Source organism: Nymphalis io, chromosome 28 (assembly GCF_905147045.1).
Source record: "Nymphalis io chromosome 28, ilAglIoxx1.1, whole genome shotgun sequence".
Classification (NCBI taxonomy): Eukaryota; Metazoa; Arthropoda; class Insecta; order Lepidoptera; family Nymphalidae; genus Nymphalis; species Nymphalis io.
In genome coordinates this window covers 5730004-5757079 of record NC_065915.1, presented here as the reverse complement: position 1 = coordinate 5757079, position 27076 = coordinate 5730004, and the positions used below count along the sequence as shown (strand labels likewise).

The 27076-nt window shown below is 35.5% G+C and overlaps 1 protein-coding gene across 4 annotated transcripts; it reads left to right on the top strand.

The window, feature by feature from the left end:
• The first annotated feature begins 129 nt into the window (after positions 1-129).
• On the top strand, positions 130-25599 carry LOC126779181 (synaptic vesicle glycoprotein 2A-like). 4 transcript variants are annotated; one of them, XM_050503080.1, is made up of 13 exons: positions 130-196; positions 8380-8531; positions 10838-10983; positions 11463-11610; positions 12282-12444; positions 12711-12929; positions 13345-13465; positions 13918-14049; positions 14900-14992; positions 15831-16111; positions 16347-16564; positions 17663-17822; positions 18139-25599. In XM_050503080.1, the coding sequence occupies exons 2-13, from the start codon at positions 8417-8419 to the stop codon at positions 18284-18286; spliced, it is 1944 nt and encodes a 647-aa protein (XP_050359037.1). In that variant the 5' UTR covers positions 130-196; positions 8380-8416; the 3' UTR covers positions 18287-25599. The 4 variants fall into 4 exon arrangements, with proteins under 4 accessions (XP_050359037.1, XP_050359039.1, XP_050359036.1 ...); XM_050503082.1 differs by lacking the exon at positions 130-196 and adding an exon at positions 317-368; XM_050503079.1 differs by lacking the exon at positions 130-196 and adding an exon at positions 709-836.
• Positions 25600-27076: the final 1477 nt, after the last annotated feature.

Sequence of the window (27076 nt, the reverse complement as noted above, 5' to 3'; positions counted from 1 at the left end):
AAAAAGCTTAAAATATTATTTCTTAACTTGTGCGCACATAACAGTGATCAAGATATTTGAATTAATATCAAAAAGTGTTATTCAAGAGAATATCTCCTTAAAAAACAAATTTAATACAAAAGTAATAAATTAATAGTGAAAAATAATAAAAAATGTACTACTGAGACGCATTGTTTGACCATAGAACGTACAGCAGGTTCTAAATAGCAAATATTTATATAAATTTTGCACATATCACCAGCAATAAATAATCACAATGTAATTTGTAAAATATTTTTAAACATGAGTGTAGTGTTGCTTTAAGTGTGCATAAACGGCTAAAAACATAACGATAACAGCCAAACATATTTGCTTAAAGCTTAAGAATTGTAAGTAACGCTTTTTTATATTTAAGCTATCATTAGGTATTGACTACCTCATATTATATTATATTTCAGTGTAAATATTGTATATATATATAGGTAAGGTAGATATTCATTTTTATTTGCACATGAATTATAGAAGCTGGGACAAAACTCTAAAAACTATACATTGCTCTCAAATGTATAATTTTTAGATAATAATAATAATAAATAATAATTTTTATTAAAATTTAAACTATCAATTTAATTCTTTTAACTACTTTAGAATTATGAAGTTTGAAAGTTACTTAATTTAAATTACAGCTTCCTGACTCCTGTGCTTGTGTTTTATCTGTGGTAGCCTCGCTTTGTCTTGTCTTGACTTCTTCTCGCATGTTTATTTTGTTTATTTGCGTGATAAATATTGTAATTATAATGAAAATAAGTGCTTGACTTCTTCCGTTTGTTGTTAAAATTGAATTATTGCAATAAACCGTGAGTATTATAATGTTTCCGCTGAATAGAATCATATACGTCTATGTTTTAATTTCGATATAAATTCACATATTTTTGCTTATAGCATAGAACAATTGAATTGTTCCTTTTAAGATAAGTTATCAGTGTTAAAGGCAGTGTTAGAACTACACAATTTTATTGAAATTGAACCGATAAAGTTAAAATAGTGATTTCATTGATTCTGTCAGTGCTGAAGCTTTTTTTTTTTTCTGTATTCATCCAATTTTAAAAGTAAGATTTTTATTTATCCATTACCGTTATTTTAAATCGCAAATTACAAGTAAAATTAATTAAAAATCATATTTCTTTGTTTGTGTTCATTGTTGAATAAAAAGTTGCATAAAAAAATTGAGTCATCATGATAAAATTACTCAATAATTTTTCTAAACTTCTAATATTTTACGATACAAAACACATCATTTATAAAGCATAGTGTATCTTTTTTTAAATGGAATTTTCTTAGATAAGAATTTAGAGCAATATTATTAGCATTCTTGAACTCTTGACCCTAAGAAAATGTCAATAATATACGATTTTCATTGTTTGTATTAAAAATTTAAAATCAAGTGTATGAAACATAAACTTACACTAAAAAACTAAACATTGAATTGATACAAAAATGTGCCCTTCACATCTGTATATATATGTATAATATTCTGCATATCTTCCTGGTCCTAATACTGAAACATGACTTTCATAACGAAACTATTTCTTTTTAAATGTTTACAATACACTCACATTCTATAATCTTTACTAATATTATAAATGTGAAATTAAGTTTGTTTATTATGATTTCACAACCTTATTACTCAACCTATCATTATGAAATTTTGCATACAGTCGGGGGTACAGAAAAGGACATTTGGTACCTGACCAGACATAGACACAGGAAAACGTATTATTGCGCACAAATGCTCCCAAGAAATCTGATCCCACCCAAAACCACTATCTAAAATTATTGTTATCTAACAGCTTAAGACATAAGTGGATGAAGGTACTATGTTACATTTTTAGGTTTTGAATTTGTTACATCAATGAACAATGTAAGTCAATACCTCTTATATGTTCAATTGAAATAATGTTTCAGTTAAGACATTTTAATAATTGAATTTTATTTTTTTTGTTTGTATTTACAGATTTTTTTAACTTTTTTTATAAGTTTTGATCTATAAATATCATAATTAGATCATAATGTTATTCACTAGTTTGTGTTAATGTCAAAATTAAATTTTTTATTGAAGTAAAAGTAAAAAAAAAAAAAAATTTTTTTTCACCAATTAGAAAAAATTCTGTTTGAATGTTAAGTTAGTCTATAGTTGGTATGTATTTTGTAACACTATTTTTATATATGCAATAAGGAAAGTATTTCTTAATATATAATGTTGGTTTCTTAATTAATAAATGTACACAGTCATCATGGTACCTTCAGCTCTCACATTTTAAAACTTCAAAAATGATTCAATAAACCTAACGAATGCATGGCCTATGAACAATGCATCAAAGATATATAATAATCATTGCTTTGTTTTATAATACCTTCTTCCGCTTATTTCAGTTATCCAATATGTATATAGATACTAGTTCAAAACATAATCAACTATGCTCACTAAGTACATTTCACTGGCGGTAGGGCTTTGTGCAAGCTCGTCTGGGTAGGTACCACCCACTCATCAGATGTTCTACCGCAAAACAGCAATACTTGATATTGTTGTGTTCTGGTTTGAAGGGTGAGTGAGCCAGTGTAATTACAGGCACAAAGGACATAAAATCTTAGTTCCCAAGGTTGGTGGCGCATTGGCTATAAGCGATGGTTGACATTTCTTACAATGCCAATGTCTAAGGGCGTTTGGTGACCACTTACCATCAGGTGGCCCATATGCTCGTCCAACTTCCTATTCTATAAAAAAAAAAAAAAAAAGAAAAAAAAAGGTATAACAAAGCAGAAAATGAATATTGTATATAATGTATACAAAAAACTAATTATCTATTCATTTATCAAAAATTTTCATCATTACTTTTATTTTTGTCGTATTTTGGTCCAGTCTTATCTTCTTAATGGGTAAAAGATGTAAATAACGAAGGTAATATTTAGTCTTTATTTAATTAAAATTATTTAGGTAAATTAAACCTCCTCAAAAAAGGTAGAGGAGACCTTAGCCCAGCAGTGGGACATTTACAGGCTGTTACTGTAAGTAAATTAAAAGTAATAACGACATCAGTCAACTGATTTTTTGGCATATAAGTAGGTAATCATTAAAATCTGTTTTAAATTTTTTTTTAAAACTATCACACTACCCTCTTATATTATTACAGCAATTCTTGTATATTGTAGAAATTTTTATATATATATTGTGTACCTCGAAAATTGTTTGAATGAGGTTTTCTAAAAATTGCTTTTTAAGGTTATCTATATTAGTGTTTCCTAAAATAAGTTATTTTTTCTTATCATTATTAAAGCTGACCAAAGTTCAGTATAGTTAATAGGATAAAAAGTTTTTGTTCACGTTTGTTAAATTTGTAAGGTTTTTGGTATTTTATTATTATTAAATGTTGTAGTACAAATTTAATATAGATATAACTGACAAGTTTATAAAAAATTACATTTAAAAATAACATTACATTACTATTCTTTATATATAACAGGGTGGGTACTCCAATTATAGTGAAGGACGCAATTCAATATACATCCTTATAAATAAGGATGACTATATGTCTGGGAATTTTATTAAATAATTGTTTCATAACCCATTGATACTATATTTAGAGTTACATAGACAAAGAATTGTTTGTATTTTACTGCCGTAGAATTGTTTGTTTAAAAAAAAAAAAAAATGTTTTTTTATTATATTTTATTTCTTTGTCTTTTATTTCTTATAAATAACTTTGATGTCATTCTTACTAATAGGTGGCTTTAATCATAACCGAAGATTGCTCAACCGAGACAAGCACTTATGAGTTTTCATGTACTTAGTATTTATTTATAATTCAACTTGTACTCCATGTTAGTTATGTTTAATGTGATTTACATAGTACAGTTTCATACAAACTATTCATGTAATTTATATAATAATTTTAAGCGTCAATAGAGCAATAGTTTACAGGTCGCCTAGCGATGCAAAAGTCCCAAGTTCCCTTGGGCTATTGTCCACCACTCCTAACACAAGTAATTCCTTAGAACGGGCCTTGCAAATATTCTTTTTTTTTAAAGTAATGTAATAACAATATCTTCGGTTTGTCAAATTATCTGCTATATTATAAAGAGTTAAAGTTCATAGCTATGGATGTATGACGTATCTCCTTAGCTATTCAACCGATAAAAAAAAATCGTTTATTAATATTTAAAGACACATACGGCATATATTACGTTAGAAAAAATGAGTTGTTCGTAGAGATAAATTTTGCAAAAAGAATATACTGTCGAACGAATAAGGCTTACGAATGCTCCCATAACGGGAAAGGATATATGAATGCTTTCAATAAACAAAAATGCGTAAAAAGTCTAGAGTTAGGGTTTACTTAAGGTGAGTTCGAAAATTTATAAAATATGACCAATATATATATGTAGGTTTTTTTTTTTATGTATTACACAAGTAGGAAAGCGTCTATCGGGACGTTCCTTATTTATAAATTTATTACTTGATTACTATGAAGTCATCAATAATGGACTTGGTTCAAGTTTTCAAGTCTAAGTTTCTAGTCTAAAATCTAATGGCATTTTATTGATCTGTCCCGGCATCGTACTGGTAGAATAAGTGTTTACGTCCAACGTTCATGGAGAAACATACAAAGCGATAGTCTTCCCTTGTTGTGGGCCATGACTTTGCTGGTGTACGCGGTACACCTTAACAAAGTTTCATCATAATCGAATGAATATTTTAGAAACGCAAAGAGGACTAACAGACGATTACACATATCTGGTTGTATGTTTCTAGAATGTTCTAATAATAAAACTGTTTATATTGTCATTTATAAAATTGCCCGCCTACAAACAATTTATATTATTTCAAGTACGTTCTAATATCTCGTTATCCTATGTTTCACATTATCACTCATTCCAGCATTTTAACGTACAAAGAGATTTCACTCTATGCATTTTAATTACATCCTATGTGTAAGGTAAATTTGCAATGCAATTATTTTTTAATAATGTACGGTCAGCGTCACAGGTACAAGACGTACGAGAAAATTACAACAGCGATTTTTTTTTTTTTTAATTTATTAAATTAAGTAAATATTATGATTTATATAATTTTAAGCGGGAACCAAAAAAACATTTCAATATGTTTATTATTTAGACGGAAATCTTAATCTTAAATATATAAAATAATAACTCCGGCGGCCCACGGGTTGAATGATAGTATTTTTTCCTTCTCGGGCGTACGTAGAACAACTGACCAAAGTTGCATCACTATCGGTTGACTGGTTTAGGAAAGCATAAAGAACAAACAAACAAAAATTCATTTTTATATATTAAGAGGAAGATTACGTTGTAGTTCAAGTTTATTCATACAGTACTGATTTTAGTAAATTTGTACTTAAAGCATTTTATACATTATTGGATTGCATATCCTGAAGTTGAGTAGAGTTCACGTCCACGTTACTAGCACAAGCTTTGTACAAGCTTAATTTGGGATCAGATGGCCGTGTGTGAAAAATGTCCCAGAATATTATTATTATTATTATTAGTTGCACCAATCGTGTTGTCAGGTGAACTGACTACCATCAGCGCCTTGACTGAACGAGTCTTTATTTCAACCATAACACAATCTTACCGCATAAACGTTGTCTTATTGTTTTGACCGCGGTCCAAATCGAAATATACTGTGAGCCCTCTTTGAGATGAGAAAGTTGCTCATCAAAATGAAATACTACTTGAACACAATAGTAAGACTATACTAAACATGTTAATTTCCCAATGGGCAACGGTCTTTTTTCACCTTAAAGTCAACGTTTGTAACATAGGTAGGCGCTGTTCCAATGCGTGCTGGCATATACGTGTCAGACCTGTCTCCGATTGAGTTTGATGAGCGCTCATCATCATTATCCACAATCTTCTTTATCCCACTGCAGGGTATAACGCTTTTCGCAAAGCCTCGGTTCTGTGCCAGTCTTGTCCAGATTCGATGCGTAGCTTTGACTTAATAGTCGTCGGCTCATCTTGTTTTTGGACGTCCAATAATTCGCTTCCTTCGTTTCGGCAACCACTGCGTCACCTCGTAACTCCACCTATTGTCTCCTGCCTAAATCCAGATGAAATAAATTAAAAACCCAAAAATATCAGTGGTGCGGTGCCTGCTCCAATGTTTTTATTTTATTTATTAACCTGTGGCCAACAGTGTTACAGAAATTGTTGTACAGTTATTACTTAGTACTAAAATCACATAGGATAACAATTTTGTTTATGAAAATGACAAGAAAATGTAAAGTAGATATTTAGTATAAGTAATATGTACAATAAAGTACATTCCTACTTAATATGGTCGATCTTTGTTGTAGTTCTATCTACTGAATCTCGTCACACAAAACCCGTCCACGTTGCTATCGCGGCATTAATTAGCAAAATTCCGTGGGCAGTTTCTTTCCACGGCCGTTCATTCTAATTTAATTAAATAGGTACACTACAGAACTTGGTAGCATAATGTGTTTTTTACGTTTGCATAACTCTCGTATTCGTTATTATAAATTATACTTTTAACTATAACATGGTTGGTTGGGTTGGGCGATTGTTTCGGCCAATATGCGCCACTGCGTAAATTGACCAAGTTAAATGCTCATCATTAATACAAGTTACATGATTCATATCCTGTGCGTGTGAATACACGTTAATAATCAATAAACGCTGAACACAGAATAGTTAATATATATATATTTTTATAATATAGGATGGGCGGGCAAATGAGGCATGTTGGTAATTGGTCACCACCGCTCATAGATATTGGCAAAGAGAAATATTAATCACCGCTTACATCGCCAATGCGCCACCAACCTTGGGGACTATGATACGTCTCTCGTGCCTGTAGTTACACTGCTCACTTACCCTTCAAACCGGAACAAAACAATATTTATTGCTATTTGTGGAATATCTGATGAATGATCGGTACACGCTACCCAGTCGGGCTTACAATTTACCTACCATAAATAGTAACGAAATATTCGCAGCAACTTTAAACTTAACAAATTAATTTAGTACTTATAAATTCATATATATATATCAAAAAATATCAATAATATCATCAAAAAAGTATATATATATATATATATATATATATATATATATACTTTTTGATGCTGACTGTATATCGAATAATAATTTAAAAAAAAATACAAAATAAACAAAATTTGCTGTTGGTTATCTGCGGTGCCATTCTGGATGAACTCACTTCATTACTCACCCGTGAAATGTTTATAATCAACTTATGGTGATAAACCATTTTTGATGCGTGTATTCTTGAAATGTTATGATTATTATACGACCGTTTTCTGGGGTGAGTCTCGAGTTTGTTCTAACAGATAACTTTACCGTATTTGTTTATTGTATTTAGTTTTTTTTAATTATTTTTTTTTTTTTTTTTATAGAATAGGAAGGCGGACGAGCATATGGGCCACCTGATGCTAAGTGGTCACCAACGCTCTTAGACATTAACATTGTAAGAAATGTCAACCATCGCTTACATATCCAATGCGCCACCAACCTTGGGAACTAAGATTTTATGTCCCTTGTGCCTGTAATTACACTGGCTCACTCACCCTTCAAACCGGAACACAACAATACCAAGTATTGCTGTTTTGCGGTAGAATATCTGATGAGTGGGTGGTACCTACCCAGACGAGCTTGCACAAAGCCCTACCACCAGTAACCCATTTTAGAATATATATTTATGATAATTATCCGCGACTTAATATTTATTGTTGCACATAATGTTAAGTAAATACCACTGAGCCAAACAACGCTTTCGCATCTATCTCCCTCTCTTTCACAATACTCTCACTCCTCACACCTTTCACTTGGCTTTCACACGGCAACAAACAACCGACTAGAAATTAAGTAGTTACCATTTTTCGACAATCAACTTACATAGATAATTTAATACAATTGCATTATTGCTCGAGTTATAATTCAGTATTGCTTAGTACCAATTTCCCATAAGCTCTTTCTTAAAATGAAGCATTTTTATACAAAACGTCATCCCCTTTATTTCTACCTTAGGTGTTAAATTTTCCTTAGTGCTAAATAATTGTGTAAAAGGAACCCGGATGAAAATCGTTATGGTTTTAGCCCCAGTACTTTAGGCTATGCGTCACTTAGTTTTATACATAGATAAATAATCATATTATATAAATAAAAATATCTCACGATTTATAAAAATATGTAGATACATAATTAATATATAATGTAATAGCTAATATATGTATATAGCTGCGAGCTTTCATTGTTATGTAACGTCTTGTGACTAAAATTAACTTGCTGTAATGTCAAGGTTGCTTAATATTATGCATTTATATGTCATATGTTAATTTTCAGATGTATCGCAATATAGTCTGTATTGACATCCCGCACAATGGAGGAACAGGCGTGTTTAGTGCGCGCACGCTCCGACTCTGAGACCTCGTCGAAATTGGGCAGCTTCGGGTCCATATCGCGAACCATGACTTACACGGAGACAAGACTGAGTGGTAATTATAAAAATTTGAATTTTGAATTTATTTATTTTATTTTTTATTTTACGTTCATAGGTCTACAAACCAAAATTTCAATCAAAAAATTCAAATGATTATATTTCTCTTGATGTAGACACGACATGCGCCTTTTGATTGAGTGCAAAAAAAGCGTCTAGTCTGTGACAGCAACAAAGACCTAAGCTTATAAGTTTTTTTAATAACAATAATTTAAACTATCAAAACAGTTTTTTTTAAACTTTTTTTCAACGAGGCTATAGAACTGTCGGATTGAATGAAGTCAATTAATAGCCTGTAAATATCACACTAAGGCCGTGGACAAATCTACGGTGCTGTGTACACCGTGCACCGTGTAACGGCACGGCGCCGTGTACGGTACACCGCACGTTAGTTTGTTTTGCTGTCGCTTGGTAACAACACTGGTAATAAAAATGGCTGACAGTTTAGATGTCGACTTTTTAAATTCACTAATAGACATGAATCTACGGCCTAATACACGGGATAAGGCTTAAAACTTCTCCTCAAAGAGAATCCTCTCCTTTTTAAGGAGTTTTAGTTCCACCAGTGTAAGTAGATATATACAGGTTTCCTCGTAATGTTTTCCTTTACCGAGCACGAGATGAATTATAAGCACGTAATAAGCACAAGAATACACAGTGGTGCTTGCCTGCTTGCCTGCCACTGGGGCAATCTCGATTCAAATGTGAATGCAGGCACCAAATGTTACCAAATGTCGGTAATGTACGGAGTTAAATATCTCAGACATAATAGCCGAAAGAAACTCAAGATTTTTTTACCTTAAATATCACAAGGTTAATAAAATGTCATTTTTATTTGAAATATAAAAAAAATACATTCAAATCACCATAATATAAATTTATATAATAGACAGTAGAAGTCTAGCCGGTAAAGACCGAGAGATAATGACAGAAAATACCAATACATTTGTTAAACGTACAGCGACCTAGGTATCGAATTACATCGGGGCTTAATCGAACTTGTATAAATTACAAACTTCAAACGGTTTCGTTTACGTAAAGAATAAATCCGATTTAGCCGATAAGACTTAGTCCTGAAGAAATGCAATACTCGTCTGATGTTACTCCGATGTATCTAGGCCCGTACTTAGAGATCCAAGTGCTTACACTTTGACATTTTGTCCCCCCCCCATTCTGAGCGTTAAGCGTAAAATTGGGCTGGTGCATTGTAAGCTTAGGCTTAAATTTAAAACTGGTTATATCAATGAGAATACTTTATACAATTAACGATTTTATTCTTATTTATTATGTTCATTTATGTACCACCAAAATATTATATATTGTATTCAGCTTTGTGAACTGTGAACGAAATACAACAGTAAGTAACTGAACATCGTTAATCAGACATTATTTACTAAGAATTGTTTATTATTATTATGAGCCGGTTGGCGTGGTTAGTAGATATTTGCTTTTCACGCCGAAGGTTGTGGGTTCGATTCCCACCCAGGACGGACATTTGTGTGCGTGAACATGTCCGTTTGTAATTATCTATATAAGTATGTATTTACAAAAGAAATATAGTATATGTAGTATATCAGTTGTCTGGTTTCCATAATACAAGCTCTGCTTAATTTGGAATCGGATCGTCGTGTGTGAATAATGTCCCAGGATATTATTATTATTATTGCTAGTTACAAACTTGGTACTAAAATGTATCTATTTATATATATATATAGACAATGTAAGTCGAAATGTCTAGATGTGCCTTTGCATAATAATAAAGGCGATAAATGAAATGTTGTAATATTTGTTATTGAATATGTTCTTTTATAACTAAGTGTTACCTCACACTGTTATTTAGAAATAACATGGCACCGCGTTAGTTCATTAGCTGAGAAATAATATTAAAATAAATTGACAGATATAATGCAAAAATTATTATATATTTACAAAATACCATTACGATACATACTATATAAATTTGTTTTTATATATTTCTGGTGATAATGTACACTCGAAGATGGAGACGGAGCTTTCCACGAGCTCGTCTAGGTAGGTAGTGCACACTCATCACCCATTCTACCACCGGACATCAGTACTTGGTATTGGTATGTTCCGGTTTGAAGGGTGAGTGAGCCAGTGTAACTACAGGGACGAGGTGCGGAACATCTTTTCCAAGGTTGGTGGCGCATTGGCCATGCGAAGAATGATTATTATTTCTTACAGAGTCTACTTACGATCCGGTGGCTCAAGCGTCAGTCCGCCTATCTATTATATAAAAAAAATCACCATTTCTAACAATAAGGGAAAATATTTCGTATCCAGGGACAGAAGGCGCAGGCGAGCCCGCCAACACCACAAACATGACGAACATGCCACCAGAGAACCCGGAAGGGAACGAAAGTGGCGAACTTCTGGATTATAACGACTCAAGTGTATTAGAACAGTTCCATGAAGATGCTTTACGGCAGGTTAGTGGAACGTAGCAATGATAATGATAAGAGACTTAGATTTTGCCAATCAGAAACAATTTAACCACACGTAAAAATGTGGTGTGGTGTGTGCCTTTTCAATTTTAACTCTATCATGTATGAACTGAGCATAACTGCTGGGCTAAGCCCTCTTCTCCTCTTGAGGAGTAGGCTTGGAGCACATTCTACCGCGCTGCTCCAATGAGTATTGGTGGATACTGGTGGATTAAGTCCATCCAGATTCAGTGTTGCTTGAACGGGTTTAAATCTCGCGATATTCATTCTTTACGATAAGATTCATATGTTCGAACCACTCTGCTTACATTATAATAATATAACTTTTATTTCGAAAAAAATTTTATTTGCGTAGTCACTATAATTTTGTCCTGGAATAACTGCAATGGCTTGATGGAGCACTATTGTTTGGACCACGTTTTATGAACCTCCTACATGGCATGTGATGTACTTTCCTATTCCAGGCTGGGTGTGGTCTGTCCCAAGCGCGCGTTTACCTCGCAGTATGTCTGGCTGTGGCTGGAGCGTCGTTAGAGCTCGCGTCTATCGCCTTCATCCTACCTTCAGCTGAGATTGAACTTTGCATCTTACCGCACGAGAAAAACTGGCTCGGTACGTTTATAAATATATCATTTTTTGCAAATTAATATTTGTATTGTAAATGAGTACCATATCTCGATGATTTTTTTTTTCAATTTAGAAAAGTAGATTGTTATGCTGCCTGGTAATAAACATGGAGGCACTGGGTGGGGTTAAGAGGTCTAGAGGCCATAGGACAACAAAGAAGTGGAGGCCATTAATTATTTTCCAAATATCTGAAGATATATTTTACTATATTTATGTGCATAATATAATAAAAGAGCTTACTCTTCGGAATTGGCATGTTTGTTTTTTAAGAAATCTCTACTGAGGGGTCCCTCTCTTGTTGAGGGCCAGAGGTTGAGGCCTCGGATATAGCCCTCCCCTAAATCCGTTGGGGCTTGGGCAGACACATTAAAATAAGATTAAAAGAAATTAAAGATAAGATACACCTGAGGCACAGACAACACGTCTGTAGAGATACAAGGACAAAAAAATAAAAATATATATAAATATTTTTAAAGGAACAAGCTTAGGTAATTATTTTCGCCATTAGTAATTTTTATGATGAAGGCGAGGGGGCTAAATTCCCAAACCGTTTTAATGGGAAAGTGAAATGGAAACGTTCCTTATGGTAAATTTTATACACGTAGAGAGTAAAATTCGTTTATGAAAAAGCATAATAAATGGAGTGTCTCCTCCAGTGTTGATCAGCATAATGGGCTGGTCGCTGGGCGCGGTGGGCTGGGGCGCGCTGGCCGAGCGCGGCGGGCGGCGGCGCGCGCTGCACTCGGCGCTCGCCGTCAACGCCGTGTTCGCCGCCATCGCCGCCTTCATGCCCACCTACGGCACCTTCATGATGGCCAGGTACGAGCCTCCGCTCCAGGTGCAACGAAAACCACAATAAACTACATCTGTTTAACGACTATATAAAATAATATTTACTACGAGTATCTATCAAGAAAAGATAGATAGAATATATGGCGTCAATGATTGTTGACATTTTGGCGACCTCCAAATCTCTGATACATTTTTTACGGTCATAGTTTTGGCAGAGTTCGCCGCGAAGGCGCCTCCCCCGACAATTTTTTCGCCGACTATCGTCAGCGTATCATATACATGTGGTCGGTCAGGTTCTGCTCGGCGATCGGGTCGGGCGGCATCCTGTCGGCGGGCTGCACGTACGCGGGCGAGGTGGCGGCGCGCGGGGTGCGCACGGCGCTGCTGGGCTCGCTGGCGGGCGGCATGGCGGGCGGCGTGCTGCTGTCGGCCGGGCTGGCCAGCGCCGTGCTGCCCGCCAGCGGCGAGCGCGCGCTGGCCGACAGCCGCGACCACTTCAGCGCCTGGCACAGGCAAGCATTGGCGTTACCGACCGCGTTGCGACCTTGAAATTGTACTAACAGTACATATATTCGAGTTTTCGAGTTCTGTCTGTCTCGTAGCTGAGGAAAAGGGATCGGAGCTCATTCCAGCTGGGTTAGTAGATACACACATAGGGCTGAAGCTTATCCGATACAAGCAGGTTTTCGATGTCTTTCTCCACCGCCCAACACGTTGTTGAAAATATGATCAGTTCCCGGATATGAACCTCCAGTCTCCGATTGAGATTTATGTATTCATGACACGTGTGATTTTTGAAAATGTAACCCCAAGAAGAAAGGGAAGATAGTCTGTATGAAAATCCTTCATTTTTGAAGAATTCGGAATTATGACGCGAGCGACGCCGCGGGTAAAGCGCTAGTAATTGAATTATATTTCATCTTTCAGATATCTGCTGCTCTGTACAATACCTATACTCGCGTCGCTGATCAGTCTGATATGGACGCCGGAGTCGCCGCGTTATCTGCTTGATGTCGGACGGGAGGTCGACGCCATGGTGGTGTATCAGGTATAGTCTGTTATATATGATGCAATCGGTAGAACTATTCTATATGAACAAACACGGGTCTCATCGCTGATCACACGATCGTGTAATGTCAGAAAGTGATATGCGACATTTACTATAATAGTTATAACATTTAATGGGTTAGTATCATATCATGTGCTTTACGGTGAAGGAAAACATCGTGAGGAAACCTGCATGTGTCTAATTTCACTGAAATGCTGCCACATGTGTATGCTACCAACCCGCACTGGAGCAGCGTGGTGGAATGAGCTCCAAACCTTCTTCTCAAAAAAGGGAGAGGAGGCCTTTAGCCCAGCAGTGGGACATTCACGGGCTGTTACGGACCTCGAATAGATGTGACGTCATCATTGGTCGACGTTTGAATAGTCTGTGGTATACTTGACAAAATGACATTTTAATTGGCTAAGTTAAAGCGAGTGCGTGTGTGTGCGCAGAGCCTGCACGTGGGCAACCAGTCGCGCGTGTGCGGCGCGGCGCGCGAGGCGGAGTACCGGCTGGGCGAGCTGGCGCTGCCCGCCAAGCGCCGCCCGCCCGCGCTGCACCACGTGCGACACTCGCTCAAGATGGTGACTATCAGTGTTGCTTGTGATCACAACCCTACGATACACTCGGGCGACCTTCATCCCTTTGTCTTCGATACATAACTTTCATGCTTACTGTTTCATTATTTTTCTTCTACATTACTTACATTTACCCCCCCCCCCCCCCCCAATGTCTTCCTACATATACATATCTAAACTAAGTCTTTTTCCACGTACTAAGCATTAATAACCTCAGCTGATGTAATAATACTCGCGTCACTCAATTGATATCGCTGTATTAACTAAATTAGAAGCCGAGATGGCCCTGTGGTAAGAACGCGTGAATCTTAACCGATGATCGTGGGTTCAAACCCGGGCAAGCACCACTGAATTTTCATGTGCTTAATTTGTGATTATAATTCATCTCGTGCTTTACGGTGAAGGAAAACATCGTGAGGAAACCTGCATGTGTCTAATTTCACTGAAATTCTGCCACATGTGAATTCTACCAACCCGCATTGGAGCAGCGTGGTGGAATAAGCTCCAAACCTTCTCCTCAAAAAGAGGAGAGGAGGCCTTTAGCCCAGCAGTGGGACATTCACAGGCTGTTACGACGTTACGGCAACTAAATTACTTTTCATTATTAAGCGATTGTATCGTAAATATTAATAATATATTAATTAGTTTTTTTGTTTCCCTTATGATCGGATTAATTTTATGTGATGATTTATTTTGCACCATTTCCCTCTATATCGATGTGAGCTTGGATCATCACTATGGCCTTCATAAGTGCCGTAAGTGCGACATAATGTGCCATAAATGGCATCTCGCCATTAAGGGCACTATACTAATTAGATATTTGCTAATATTTAATACTGTGATACCTTATCAACAGTTCTGGCAGGCGTTTTTTCAAATATTCTCGAGTACCTACAGAAGTACGACGCTCTCTTTGGCTGGTATGCTACTGTTCGCTGTTGCTATACAAGTAAGTTAAAATAATTAAGTTACCTTTAGATATAATTAAAAAAAAAATGGTATTATTATGCACATTACGCGTTTATATGTCGGTATGTGCTTATGTATATTGGTATGTTACATGCCGATAGCAATAGATGGCGCTCATTCAATATGTAAAATTTCTGAATCGCGCTTTTTAGATTTTTTTTTTTTATAGAATAGGAAGGCGGACGAGCATATGGGCCACCTGATGGGAAGTGGTCACCAAACGCCCTTAGACATTGGCATTGTAAGAAATGTCAACCATCGCTTATACAGCCAATGCGCCACCAACCTTGGGAACTAAGATTTTATGTCCCTTGTGTCTGTAATTACACTGGCTCACTCACCCTTCAAACCGGAACACAACAATAACAAGTACTGCTGTTTTGCGGTAGAATATCTGATAAGTGGGTGGTACCTACCCAGACGAGCTTGCACAAAGCTCTACCACCAGTGCATGTGGGCAGATGTTCAATATTGGATGTATATAGTGTGGAATAAAAATATGATTAAATTTATTAATGGTCTCCCGATATTACTTCGACGTAAACACGGTATTTTTAAAAGTATCAATTATTTACAGTGCTGAAGTGTCACTCTTAATCCGATACAATTGGAGATAGTTTTGATTCATCATCAACGGCTTTACAAGCTTTCTGAGGCATCAGAGTGTACACTTCCAACTTCTAGACTCCGAGCTGCTACTTAACAATTACTTTTTATCGACTCGACCTGGAATTTGAGTCCAGGAACTCGAGATCTGTGGCCTTACTGCTAGCTATTGGACCAACGACGCCAAAGTAAACCATTTTTCTATTTTTCAGTTTTATCTATCGTCATACATACCGGCGACTGTCATGAAAATCGAGACGGAAGCGTACGAGGCGTCCAAACAGACGATACAGAACGTGACGTACGAGGGCGTATATTATAATGAGACGTTGGAGAATATCGACTTTATCGACGTTTCGTTCAGAAATTGTACGTTCCGGGACATCCTTATGTCTCACGTTGAATTCGTCAACTGCTCCTTCGTGAACACGGCTCTTTCGAATATCAAGACTTCGTATACTGCGTTCAAAGGAGCCGTCTTCGTTAATAGCACGTAAGTTTTTTGTGTTTGGATCTGCGACAGCTATGTCACTAATTCTTACTAATATTATAAATTCGAAAGTGAGTTTGTCTGTTTGTTACGCTTTCACCACTTAACTGATTGTCATAGAATTTTGTCAGGGTACAAAAAAGGACATATAAGGATATTAACACCTCGCCCTCCCTCCCCCCTCCGAGCCAAAACCTTCAGATAAAAGTTTGAAATTTACCGATTATCTCGCCCACAGCATAATCGACACGGACATGGAGGTGGGGCGCGAACTGGACGCGGAGTGCGTGCTGAACGCGAGCACCGTGCGCGGCATGACGGGCGCCTGCGCGCGCCGCGCCGACCTGCGGTGGGCACAGCGCGGCCGCCTGGCCGAGCGCACGTACGCCGCGCACGCCGCGCTGCTGGCCGCGCCGCTACTGGCGCTGCGCCGCCTGCACCGCCCGCCCGCGCACGGTGAGTGACGAGCGACGCACGCCGCGCACGGCGAGTGACGAGCGACGCACGCCGCGCACGCCGCGCTGCTGGCCGCGCCGCTACTGGCGCTGCGCCGCCTGCACCGCCCGCCCGCGCACGGTGAGTGACGAGCGACGCACGCCGCGCACGCCGCGCTGCTGGCCGCGCCGCTACTGGCGCTGCGCTGCCTGCACCGCCCGCCCGCGCACGGTGAGTGACGAGCGACGCACGCCGCGCACGCCGCGCTGCTGGCCGCGCCGCTACTGGCGCTGCGCCGCCTGCACCGCCCGCCCGCGCACGGTGAGTGACGAGCGACGCACGCCGCGCACGGCGAGTGACTAGCGACGCACGCCGCGCACGGCGAGTGACGAGCGACGCACGCCGCGCACGGCGAGTGACGAGCGACGCACGCCGCGCACGCCGCGCTGCTGGCCGCGCCGCTACTGGCGCTGCGCCGCCTGCACCGCCCGCCCGCGCACGGTGAGTGACGAGCGACGCACGCCGCGCACGGCGAGTGACGAGCGACGCACGCCGCGCACGGCGAGTGACGAGCGACGCACGCCGCGCACGGCGAGTGACGAGCGACGCACGCCGCGCACGCCGCGCTGCTGGCCGCGCCGCTACTGGCGCTGCGCCGCCTGCACCGCCCGCCCGCGCACGGTGAGTGACGAGCGACGCACGCCGCGCACGGCGAGTGACGAGCGACGCACGCCGCGCACGGCGAGTGACGAGCGACGCACGCCGCGCACGGCGAGTGACGAGCGACGCACGCCACGCACGCCGCGCTGCTGGCCGCGCCGCTACTGGCGCTGCGCCGCCTGCACCGCCCGCCCGCGCACGGTGAGTGACGAGCGACGCACGCCGCGCACGGCGAGTGACGAGCGACGCACGCCGCGCACGGCGAGTGACGAGCGACGCACGCCGCGCACGGCGAGTGACGAGCGACGCACGCCGCGCACGGCGAGTGACGAGCGACGCACGCCGCGCACGCCCACTACTAACGAAAACCATTTTTATAATAATGTTTTATATATTTTATGTATATTATATGTTTAAAAGATCAAAATGATATTTATTCATAAATAAATTTATTTCCAGTGATAGTATGTGGCGCTTGCATATTGCTGTCTCCCTCGCTCTACGTGGCGCATAGCGAGACAGCGCTCTACATAGTGGAGGCGGTGTACGGGCTGCTTATTATGATAATATTCTTCAGTGTCGCCGTCAAAATACTTGATACTTACCCAGCTAATTTGAGGTGAGTTATTTTGTCAATTTGACAAATATTTTTGAGTTTTTACAAATATGAGAGATGTTGCTTTTATGGGCCAGCTGATGGTAAGTGGTCACGAACGCCCATAGACATTGGCATTGTAAGAATTGTCAACCATCGCTTACATCGCTAATGCGCCACCAAACTGGGCAACCTTGCTACAAAAATTTACTAAGTATTGCTATTTGGTCTTAAAATATGTGATGAGTAGATTCTATCCAGTCAGGCTTCCACAAAACCCGACCACCAGGAGAAATGTATATAGTACAATAATAAATACACAAATATAATCTGACCCCAGGTGTACAGCCCACGGTCTTATCCTGTCTATCACTTACATGGCTGGAGCGGCCGTACGAGGGATGGGAGAATTTGGACCGTTCGTCAGTTGCGTACTGTGCGCACTCTTCGCACTCACAGCAACCGCGTTCGCCACCCGCATACGGTAGAGCGAGACGGAGATATAGTTATCAATCAGACAAGGATGGTTATATAAATTGTCACAATTTAAAAGTGAATAGTGATAATAGAACTTTTGCGAAAATAAGTGATAAATGAATGTATGAAGTCTTAAAGAATAACCGCTTTAATATGGAAATTCTAAATATTATGACCGTACTCATAAAAGTTGTGGTGCTTAGTTCTACAGATTTGTCTCTTTCTGTCATCGTTGATTTGACAAACGAAAGAAGAGGACAGCATTGTTCAACTAATCACCTATTCAACATTTATAGGTAAAGTCAAAAATAAAAATCCTCGTAAGTGACATATTGATCAATTAAATAGCAATATTGATGGCAATATGTTTATAATTAAAATATATTATGCGACGAAAGATAACTACCATTCCTATTAAAAAAAAGATTGGTTACAATATTATTATAAATGAATGATAATTAATTTAAACTTAAATCGTTATAACAGTAGGGGTTATATTGCAATAAACAATATATCAAAGGATATAAAAATAAGGACTGTGACACAAAAAAAAGAACAAAAATAAACTTCCATATTTTTAATTAATATTGAATAATTAAAATAGCTCTTCGAATAAAATCTTCATGTTTTGATAAAATTCCCACCGAAATTTACCATAGTTATACTAATTGGTCTAAAAATACTACAATTCGATACTCATATTTAATTTAAAAAAAAAATAATAATTTTATAATTTAGTGGTCGATTCTCGGATTGTCCAAACATATCGGTTTAAACATAAAAAAAAAAAATTTAAAATGGCGGTGACGAAAAAAATGAACGTTAAATAAATTGGCAGCTAAAATTTATAGAAAAGATGTAAATATTGTAATAAATTAAAAAGTTATTTAAATAAATTTTTGAAATTGTTCTACTCACTTTGCTTATAAACGTTGTTTGATTAATCTATAAATGTGTCTCCTTCTTTCGAATGTCAAATCAATGATGACAAAAAAGAGAGGCAAACAACGTTTATAAGTAATTCTGTAAATCATTAAATTGAATATTCCTCCATTGTGAAAATATAACCGTGTTGTGATTTAAGCTACTATTCAAAAGATCCTATACAATGAATATAATTTATATTTAATAATAGTTTAATAACTAAACTAATTAAATAAATAGTCATTTTGCTAATCAAATTTTGCACTACTCATGTATCTAGATTGTTAAATTAGTCGCGATTTAGTCATTGGTGTAGCCTTTCGGGGGTTCCCCCAGGATTAAAATATTAAAGATAAATTAAAATATCGTAATTATTATGTAATTTTTTTATTTATTATAAACGAGTTAATTATTTTCTAATGTCTGGCTGCTACGAGAATGCCTTCCTATCGACTCCGTGATAAAATGGACCGTCTTCCCCTACAAAGAAGTAAAACGATAAATATTATTAGTACTGTAAATGTTATAATTTAATTTTAAACAAATAAGAATCTTGCTCTGCACTGTGACAATGTTATGTCAACAATTGACAGATGTCAGAAACGTATAATCTCAGCGGCCGGGCTTTAAAATATAATTACAGATTAACAAAAAATACAGGCTAAATAAATATTAAATCTTAATTCAATCTACATTTTATCATTCAATATGTCGTTCATTAGTAGGAAAAATGTTTATATATTATTAAAACACTGTCTTGATGCTGCTATAAATTTCTTTGATTGGCAACACTAAATTTCTATTATTGTTGTATATAAAAAGTGTTCTCTGGATTTATATGTAATTATTTTTTGATGTCAGAAATATTCAATTGTATATGTTTGACAATCTACAAATTGACATTAAGATGTGGTGTTGCCAGGACAAATAATTAGCATCATGGCAAAGAATATTTGCAGGATCGGATTTAATAAAATAATATTTTTTTGTAATAGGCGAGTTTTTTAAGATTTGCAATTATTTATACGAATTAACAATGAGAATTTGATAATGTTTTGATGAAGTGTTTTGTAAATGTGTATTTATTTGATAAAACGGTTTTTTTTTTCTCACTTTTTTATAATAGGTGCTGCCTTACAAAGCACATAGCTTCGATGTATTTTTTTTATTTATCAAAAAAGTTTTTGACGGATACACAGATAACAAAAAACAAGTCATGATTTGCGTTTTGAAAAAAAAAATTTAAATTAAGATCTCAAAATCGAAGTCATTTAAAGTAAAAATATAGGAAACAAAATAATATTGTCATTTCGTAAAGAAATAAAATTTCAAATTTCTTACTATTTACATAACAATTTTGTATTTATTATCTGTACAGTATTTCTGAACTGAAGATACATAAAAATAAAATTTAAAAAGCTCTTTCTGGACCAAGTTCACTTGACATTAAGAAAAGGGTTTCAAACGGTAATTTAAGTTATTTTTTTTGAATTATTAAAAATAAAATAGTTTTTTTAACGTTTAAAAAATGTATATTTGGTTTTGTTGGAGTTTATTTTATATGAAACTCAAAAATTCTGTGCTGTGTTAGGTACTTGTATTTGGAGATGCCCTTTATCTATCCTCTGGGTGACGTTTAGTTTCCCACGGTAAAAACCATAGGTCACATAGCCACGATTCGCGGTGGTAATCGTTATGTTATGTATCGAAACGAAATGTTTGCGCGTTATTTGCAACTTTTGCGTGTCGATATTGCGTTATAACGCGGCTCTTTGGTCTTGATAGTTGAGTCCATTTGGAATTCACACTAAGAATTTTGAAGACTTCAGATATTAACCGACATAATACAAATTTTATTCGGTTATTTACACTGTAGCTCGCAAATGAGATAATATTGAAATTTTTTTTTATGTTTCGACTAATATTGATTAGGCTTTTTAATTTTTTTTGTAAACAGTTATCTAATACGGTAAGCGACCAACCGGATGTTGATGGTACTAAGTGGCCGTCAACAAAACAATACAGTGAAATGTAAAGGAACGCAGACGAGACAAAAATATTCATTTTATTATAATATGTATATTAATCAAATCTACGTATGAATTAATGTATAAATTGTTTACAAATAAAAAATAAATTACATCACAATAAGCTTAGTCAATGTATAAAATTAGCATAGAGATAAAATTTGTTATAATATTATCCTATTATATGTCAGATTTTGGTGTGGGGTGTTTAAAATGCGACGACTGCGTCTTGTAAAGAAAACGCCAAAAGCAGTCAAAAATGTGATTGATTTCAATAAAAATTGTACATGATTCCATCGAAAATGTCGGTAAATTATAATCCGGTAACAAAATAATATAAAAAAATATTAACTTGAATAATACGTTATAAGTACTCGCCTAACCGATTATAAAATATAGAAAAAATAAATCGAATAAAGCTTTCATTTCGGCCATTTTGATTTTTTGAAACACTTATCAGACAGCTCATAGTTGACTTTGATTGGTCGATAGCAGGGGATGACGTGTAAAGCGACCAATGAGATTTTAGTATTTAACCAGATTAACTGACGGGCAGTTCGTATCGAAAATAAAAAAATATTCTTTATTCAAGAATACTCATGAAAGCACTTTAATATATAATATATATGTTGATTGGATTAGGTTGAGAGGAATTTGTTTCAAATTTAGTTCAAACATTGGACCCAAAAATGTTAGCGGTGTGTTTGTAACATTAAAATATATAGCAATATTATAAATACGAAGGTAGACTGTCTGTTCGTCTGTCTGTTATACTTTCACGGCTAAATCGATTTAGATGAAATTTGGTATGAGGCAAGCATGAATCCCAAGGAATGACATGGACTAAAATGAATTATTTTCGATCTTCGATTAGCGAATTATGATTACAATGGTTTTCGGACATTTCAGTTTTGTAATTTTCCACTCGTGTAAAATAAAATTAATGAAGCTAATATAAACAAATATATAAACATTAAATGTAGCGTAGATATTTTCAAGATGATTTCTAAGTGAAGTTCAAAGGAATTTTGGCTTTGTCGTTCGCTCTGCTTTGCACGATTAGAAGAAATGCTTGCATAAAGCGTTTAAATTGAAGTATACAAAAGTCAAAGAAAAAAAGTCTTGTTTTATTTTTGTTATAGTTCTCGGGCGTACGCGGAAAAATTCGCTAAAGTTTCATCACAATCGGACGTATTGTTTACGATCACATAAAGGACAAACATACATTTTTATTTGCATAGATAGATATCAATATTTACTATTCTATGGTGTTTTTTTTAAGTATTATTCAGTGGTTAAAAATTATCTTGGAAAGGTCAAATAAGATTATTAGCATGTAGTTAAAGGAATAAATGTTCGATTATAGATTTAGTGGGTACCGTTTCTTAAGGCTGAACATATCGTGACGTGAGGACGCCTATGGTTGTAATTATTTCGTACGTTGAATTTAGTTTTACGAAAAATTTTAACTATTTCAAAGTTCAATCAAAAATGTTACAAGATAAAAAGCCACTGTCATGATTTTTGGTCGTAAAAACTCATTTATTCTGTGCTTGAAAGAATGACACTTTGAACGGATCAATTGGATGAAGTTGGTGTCTCAGGGGGTGCACTCCCCTTAAAGTATCGAGTTCATGGATAGAAACATATTCAACTCAAACTCCGAATATACTCTCTATTTTACTTTACTCTGTATGTTAGTGTGAGTGAAAACAGCGCCGTCTATTGGCGATAATCGGAATTACAATAATTAAAAAATCCCACTAATCTTGCGAAACATTGTAAAAATATGCTCGGAGTAAAATGAAAAATAAACTTTATTTCTAATATAATAAAGTCTCATTTCAATTATGAATCATTTCATTACGAAAGCTGAAATTTTTCGTAAAATGTTTCGTGTATGTTTAGAAGTAGATAAATTAACGTAGTGAAGCCATATCTATTATAATGTTATAAGTGATATTCATATAGACTGCTTTTATTTACTAGATATTGAAAAGACATTATATTCATATGTTTTCAACTGCCAATAAATTTATCTGGCCCGGTGTGACAGCCGTTGTTTTTCCAATGTTATATTTTTTTGCATTCAATGAAGTCAAATTGCATGAATAATACTTAATGGGTTTGTTTTTTGAAATTGGAAATACTGTTTAAAAAAAATAAACTCCTCAATGCTGTTATATTTACAATTTAAGAGATAATAAAAATCAGGCCATGTGACATTTGAAAAAAGAATAAGTTCTACTGCTGTCAACCAGTCCAGATAAATCTATGGCACTGTAGTTATTTTGCCATATATGTATATATTTTTTTTTATTTCGATGGATGGATTTTGGCGAAAGTTCGATTTCAGAACGACAAAATTTGACATTTCTCTTAGTCATTGAAATATAACTTGCCATTCACAATACTCAGACTCATTTTCGGCTTAACGCCATCGTTCACCATCGTGTTTCTAGAATAAGTTTCAGAATTAAAAAAAAAATCATATCCATAGTTAATAGATATCACAAATAGGGTTGTCAATGTAATTTTAATAAATTATGTAATCAAATTTAAAATGATTTTAGCTAGAGGAAATGCGAAGGATGAAAGAATTAAAATCCGCGTCTCTTAACCCTATCTCTCATCAGACAAATTCTTCCTAGTCAATTTTTTATTTTTTTTTGGTATTTGTTAATTTAAATTGGTTTAAGTAGATAAAAAAATATTGTTTGTAATGTCAATTTACTATGATTGTAATGGAATCGTGTAGTTAAATTAAAAAAAACAATGTAAAACATATTTTTATGTAATACTTATTACAAATGTAAATTGTACTGCGTTTTCAAAATGTAATGTAAAAAAAGACGCGAAATTACAATTGGTTTTTTTTTATGTTTAAATATCTATGTTAATGAATATTTTACTAAATACAGTTTTGAAACGCAGTTTTTTGTAAAAGTTATCAACTTATTAAGTTAGTAGATAAAAGTATATTTACACGCATTTTATTTCAACGTTTTTTATTGATTAAACGGTAATGGTATGGAAATGATTTTATTAATATTATATGCATACATCATTTAAAAGTTTTGTCGTTTTTTATTTATTTAATATGCCATTCATGTGAAGTCTATAAACAAACTATGACGTTTGCGCTAACGAACACTGTATATAGAGACGCATTATAGCGCTTCAAGCGGGATGGATTATGTAATGTTTTATGAAAGTTTTGCTATAGCAAATTTCATAGTGCAGTATAAAATACCGTGGTACGCCACATTTGTGTCGCTGTATATCCATTCTTATATATTACAGATACCTGCTGACATCTTGATTGAGAAAAATGAATTTTGTAAAACAATATTGGTCAGTTAAAAAAATGAACGACTGAATCAACCAATCGCGTGCTCGAAACGATATTATGCCGTTCGATTCTACCAATAGCGTGCGTTTTCTTTCCTCGTTCGTGAACGTTAACGATAATTTGACAATACATTTACATTGGTAATAAAATCAAATTATATTTTCAAGTAAGCACTTTTGAAACGCCATTTTATATGATTATAAATTACATGTAAAGTTACCAACCCTTCGGTATATGGTGCTTAACAAGCAATTTAAAAATAAAGCGCTTATTTATACTAATTGATCATTCATTTATTTTTTGGATAAAATTTTACATTTTTTTTTAAATATAGTGCAAGTCCTTTTATGATGAAGACATAGATTATATATTCATTTATTCAAGATGTTTACAGATTACTGTAATACTGTACTTTACTGTGAAAATTAACTTCTTTAATGATAAAATCATGTAAGTCGATAATGGGCAAACAATTTTAAAAAGTATAAAAAATATCAAAATTTATTTTACTTCTAAGGTATGTGTATAATTAATTATTATTTATATCATTTAACATATCGTTTAGTTTTTATTTACTTGAAATATATTTAATTATTTTTAAATAAGTTTTGAGGTTAAGTTTAAGGTTGGAACCCTTACAACATTAACATCAAAATTTTATGATAAAAAGAAAAAAAAATAAGGCTTTAACTCACTTGTGCGATCAAAAGCGAAGCGACTAATTATTGCTAAGTCTCAGATCGTTAGAATAGCAGTCCCCATTTTAACTTCGCTTTTAGTCGCAAAGTGTGTTCACACCCTTACGATAATTTCATATAATCCGTTATAAAAAATACTTATATACGTAATCTAGTTGAACTATAGCGTTTTAAAAATTCTTAATATTTTCTATAAATATTTCAAAGCTTCATTTTATTTTGAGTAATAAATGACGATTTTTTTGGTATTGAAAATGTATCTTATATAATATAATTAAGATTCAATTTACAATGAACGTCAAAACAATAAACTTTAGAAACTATCGTTGTCTCGTTATTTCTCTACAATTTATTTATGGTAGTTATACCGCCATCGTCATTTCAAATTAAGCCTTGTATGTATAAAATAATTTTATAATAATAATAATAATATCCTGGGACATTTTTCACACACGGCCATCTGATCCCAAATTAAGCTTGTACAGAGCTTGTACTACAGAAACCAGGCAACTGATATACTACATATACTATTTTTTTCTTTTGTAAATACATACTTATATAGATAATTACACCCAGACTCAAGACAAACAGACATATTCATGCACACAAATATCTGTCCTGGGTAGGAATCGAACCCACAACCTTCGGCGTGAAAGGCAAGCCAATCTACCAACCGGCTCGTCAGTTTTAATTTAATTAATTTAATCTGAACTATGCAGTAAATTTTCCTCAAATCATTTTTTATAATAATTTATTTTTACTTAATACTGGTTAGTTTTATCATACTGTAGCAGAAAGTAATTGCCTCGTTGCTCTAGTAGCTAGATAAGGCATCAAATTCCGAGATCCTGGGTTTAAATCCCGGGTGTGCCCAATAAAAAGTTATTGGATTTTCGTCGAAGATTCTCAGTAACAGGCCGGAGTATGTAAGTTGAAAGTGTGTTTACTCTCGTGTCTCGAAAAGCACGCAGAGCCGTTGGTTCTGCGAATGAGCTCTTGTCGGTTGCGTCGGATTGCCATCCCATCGGATTATGAGGATTAGGGAATAGAGAGTGCACCTATGTTTGCGCACACACTTGATATTATATATCAGCACAGTTGGCTAGTCTCTCTTGAGATTAGCCGCCGTGGCCGAGGCCGGTAGGAAGGACTTTATTGTAATAGAAAATGTATGATTGGTTGTTATTTGGCAATCAAGTTTTAATTACTATTTTATATTAGTTTTAAATATAAACACGTTCCTGGTGACGGTAGTTACATAGCATAACTTGCAGTATAGTGCAAGCTTAACTATGCACGGACGACACAAGGCGCAGCGTCAGCAATTGCGTCACCGGCAATGGGACACTTGTTTTTCACAGTATCGAGTAAATTATGTAGGAACATATTTTTTTGTAAATTCATTCTATTTGTAACATCGTGTTACATTAGAAACCATTTGTATTAGTTTACTTTTAAATAAATAGTTTTATAAGTTAATTTTGGTTTTTTTGGGTCCTCCGTTCTAAGGGAACCGAGTACAGAAATTTAATTAGTCTTTTTCCTGATTGAATACCTGTGTTAATATCATACCTTTTATATAAATAATTTGATTTATTTATATATATTTGTAATATAAAATTACTTATAAAAACAGCTGAATCTATCATCAAGTTACTAGGGCTTTGTGCAAGCTCGTCTGGGTAGGTAGCACCCACTCATCAGGTATTTTTCCGTATAAGAGGTATAATATAGTAGCCTATGTCCTTCCTGAGGCTTCATATTAAATGTTATCAAAATCGCATTTATAACACGAGTATA

What these genes read in the sequence shown, in the direction of transcription:
- LOC126779181 (XM_050503080.1), top strand. Translation starts at nt 8,417, where the DNA reads ATGGAGGAACAGGCGTGTTTAGTGCGCGCACGCTCCGACTCTGAGACC. An exon ending in ATGAAGATGCTTTACGGCAG is followed by an intron (nt 10,984 to 11,462) that starts GTTAGTGGAACG and finishes TTCCTATTCCAG; the next exon opens with GCTGGGTGTGGTCTGTCCCA. An exon ending in CACTTCAGCGCCTGGCACAG is followed by an intron (nt 12,930 to 13,344) that starts GCAAGCATTGGC and finishes TTCATCTTTCAG; the next exon opens with ATATCTGCTGCTCTGTACAA.